Raw genomic sequence first — 3,313 nt, 5'->3', positions numbered from 1 at the left:
CATAATCCCGAGATATGGCATAATGGAATCTATTGACTCCGATTGCGGGACGCATTTTATTTCTAAGCTACACCATTTGATCTGTAATGCCCTGGGCATCCAATGGAAATTCCACACACCCTGGCATCCTCAGAGTTCGGGTCGAGTTGAGAGAATGAATGGCACGCTCAAGACCCAATTGACTAAGCTGATGTTAGAAACTAAGTTACCCTGGCCAAAGTGCCTGCCCATTGCCCTAATGAGGATACGTACGGCACCTCGCCGAGATGTCGGGGTTTCCCCCTATGAAATGCTCTTCGGATTACCGTATTGGAGTAAGGTTGATGGATGTCCCACTCTACAAGGGGGGGATGTATTTATCCGAACCTATTTACTGGCCTTATCCCGTTCTTTTGCAGAACTCCGAAGGAAAGGTCTCCTGGCTCAGACTCCGCCGCTCGACTTCCTCCTGCATAAGGTGGAGCCCGGAGATTGGATACTTGTTAAGACCTGGAAGGCCGAAAAGCTCCAGCCGCGGTGGGAAGGACCGTTCCTGGTTCTGTTAACAACTGAGGCAGCTGTTCGAACGAAAGAAAAAGGGTGGGTCCACGCATCAAGGATAAAGGGGCCCGTTCCGCCTGAAGAAGAAAGCACCTGGACATGCGAACAAGGGGACAAGCCGTTGTCGGTAAAACTGAAAAGACAGCAATAATGAACTCTACTTGGACTGTATTGGTGGGGATATTGATCAGTTTACTCCTGTATGTGGGGGAGGGTGAGGGGAGATGTGACAAATGTCGAACTACAGTAAGACTTGGGATTCGAATCTATTCGGGATCATTTGTGTCCCATTCCTATGTGGACGATAGGTGTTACGATGTGAGTGCACGCCATGAATGTTGGGAGGATGGGAGACCCTATTATCAGGTATATAATAAAGGATACGGTGGCAAAATCCATGGATGCCCTATAAATGACCGCTGGGTGTGTATTAGCAAAACTGGGAGGCGGGAACTATCCTCCGTGTTGCTCAGGGAGCAGGTTGACAGAGTCAAGGAGACCAAGATACAGATCCCTGATCGGGGGTTGGGGAAAGAGCAAGACCGACAGGGAACGGTCGTGCTCCCTAAAGTGACATCTGTATACGAAGAGGTAGAAGGACAGATTAAACTCCCCGATGTTACACAAAACCTGTTTATTGATCTCACCTCTAGAATAGCCACTGTTTTAAATGTTAGCAATTGCTGGGTCTGTGGGGGGCCGCATATGTCGGAACAATGGCCGTGGACTGGTCAAAGCTTAGACATAAGGGAATTGCTGCAAACCACTTGGACTCGTGACAACGACAGAAAAAGCCAGGGGTGGAGACTGACAAACAGCCCTGAGGGCCAGTTCTGTATTGAAGGCAAGGGGACCGTGAAGGTAGGGATTAGCCCCTGTCAGAATATATTGGATGCAACCACGCGAGTATGGTGGCCTGAGAATATTGCTTGGTACATTGCAAACCGAGATCATCAAAATTGCATTCGGTTACGTTCTGATTCCTCCTCTTACGAGCTCAGTGCTGACCCTTCCGATGGCATGAAAAGAGTGTGGAGCGGTGGTTGTCAGGGGAATCAATGCTGGAATAATCCTGTCCAGACTCTGCCACGGGGTCAACAATCCGAATACTGGAATTGCAGTGGTCCTGGTCCTTATGAGGGCGTCCCTGGGGTAAAGGAGTTGTGGGATGACGTTGTGAGGCAGGGAGGGCCTGCTCCAGATGGCCTATTTTGGATATGCGGTAATCAGGCATACTCCAAACTGCCCATGGGATGGGCTGGGGTATGCTTCCTGGGTCTAATACGACCTGCGTTCTTCCTATTACCCCGGGAGGAAGGCGATGATTTGGGAGTTAAACTCTTTGACTCCCTGCGTAGGTCGCCAAGGGATATCCAAGTCGGTGATTGGGGGGATGAGTGGCCACCGGCCCGGATTATTGAATACTATGGGCCGGCTACTTGGGCACAGGACGGATCATGGGGATATCGTACTCCTATCTATATGCTAAATCGAATTATCAGGCTCCAAGCAGTCGTAGAGGTCATTACTAAACGGACTGCCCTGGCCCTAGAGCTGTTGGCTCAGCAGCAGGATCAGATGAGGGCTGCTATATATCAAAACCGACTTGCCTTGGATTATCTGTTGGCCTCGGAGGGGGGTGTGTGCGGGAAATTTAACCTGACAAACTGCTGTCTAGAAATTGACGATAATGGTAAAGCGGTTTTGAAAATTTCCGATGAAATTCGGAGATTGGCCCATGTGCCAGTACAATCTTGGCGTCCTCTTAGTGGCATCGGATGGTGGGATGGTCTCCTAGGTGGTAGCTGGTGGCGCACGGCGTTGCTGGTGGTTGGGGGCGGCATGATTCTTCTTCTCGTATTACCCTGCCTAACTCCCTGTATTCAGTTTTTAATTCAGAAAAATATTTCCCGACTCCAGGCAGTGGTGGTTCCACAACATGGGACACGGGAACTTAAAGTGATGTTGCTGCGAAAGACCAAGGATTTCCCGGGCCCTTGAGGGAAGGTGGGGGGGGCTTATCTTGGTCAGGCACATCTTAAAGAAAGAAAAGGGTGGAATTGTAAGAGGTAATTTCGGTTTAAACTTTAAGATGTGCCTGGACCACAGACTGATCTATAATAAAAGACAAAACCTTTGTTTCTTTTCTAACAACCATTTTATATACTCAAAAGTAGAGTAGTTTAAATTGTGCAGAATGCTGACAATTTGTGAGCTATAGTAAAAGCATGCAGGCTCTTGATTAATGAAGCCATTCACACAGCAGAGAAGGATGAGTCCTTCGCTGATAAGACTCCAGGATGGGAGTACGACTTGAGACATCTGTTTCAAGATTAAAGCTTTTGACTGATAAGACTACAGGGTGAGAAAAACAACAAACTTTGGAGACTCTGGAGCCTTTTGTTGCAGACTTTGTGATAAAAATAATGATGTTTTTAAGAATGTGAACCTCATGGCTTGTTGGAGCCAAGGAGAGGAGGGACTTGTCCTATAAATAATGGAGACTTTGTAAGCCTCAGCGCGCCTTTTCTTTAAGGGTTCCCGACTCTGCAGACTTGACTTGTTAATAAAACTTTGTTTTCCTGAATTTGTCTAGAGCGATTATTGAGAAGCGATTTTCGTTTCTAACAGCCACCAAACCAGTTTCAGCTACACCAAACGTTTTGAAAGCTTTCAAAGTTGCCATCGACGCTAGTGACATAGGAGTTGGAGTTATACTGCTGCAGGACGATGAGATGGGATAGTATTTTTCAAAGAAGTTCGACATCCACCA

The 3,313-nt window shown here is 47.7% G+C and overlaps 1 protein-coding gene across 1 annotated transcript; it reads left to right on the top strand.

Moving 5' to 3' along the window:
* Positions 1 to 265: 265 nt before the first annotated feature.
* Positions 266 to 3,067, top strand: LOC148138769 (endogenous retrovirus group 3 member 1 Env polyprotein-like). Its single transcript, XM_087981423.1, has 2 exons — positions 266 to 667; positions 1,537 to 3,067. The coding sequence occupies exons 1-2, from the start codon at positions 290 to 292 to the stop codon at positions 2,539 to 2,541; spliced, it is 1,383 nt and encodes a 460-aa protein (XP_087837549.1). The 5' UTR covers positions 266 to 289; the 3' UTR covers positions 2,542 to 3,067.
* Positions 3,068 to 3,313: the final 246 nt, after the last annotated feature.

This window comes from Chiloscyllium plagiosum, unplaced genomic scaffold (genome assembly GCF_037043375.1).
Source record: "Chiloscyllium plagiosum isolate Xiang-an unplaced genomic scaffold, Cpla_swu_hap1 HiC_scaffold_39, whole genome shotgun sequence".
NCBI lineage: Eukaryota > Metazoa > Chordata > Chondrichthyes > Orectolobiformes > Hemiscylliidae > Chiloscyllium > Chiloscyllium plagiosum.
The sequence above is the reverse complement of the archived record's forward strand: the minus strand, read 5'-3'. Positions and strand labels throughout refer to the sequence as shown.

Bases quoted from the DNA above. Each gene is read 5' to 3' on its own strand.
- LOC148138769 (XM_087981423.1), top strand. From the start codon at position 290: ATGCTCTTCGGATTACCGTATTGGAGTAAGGTTGATGGATGTCCCACT. The intron at 668-1,536 runs GTAAAACTGAAA...TCCTCTTACGAG, and splicing joins AAGGGGACAAGCCGTTGTCG to CTCAGTGCTGACCCTTCCGA.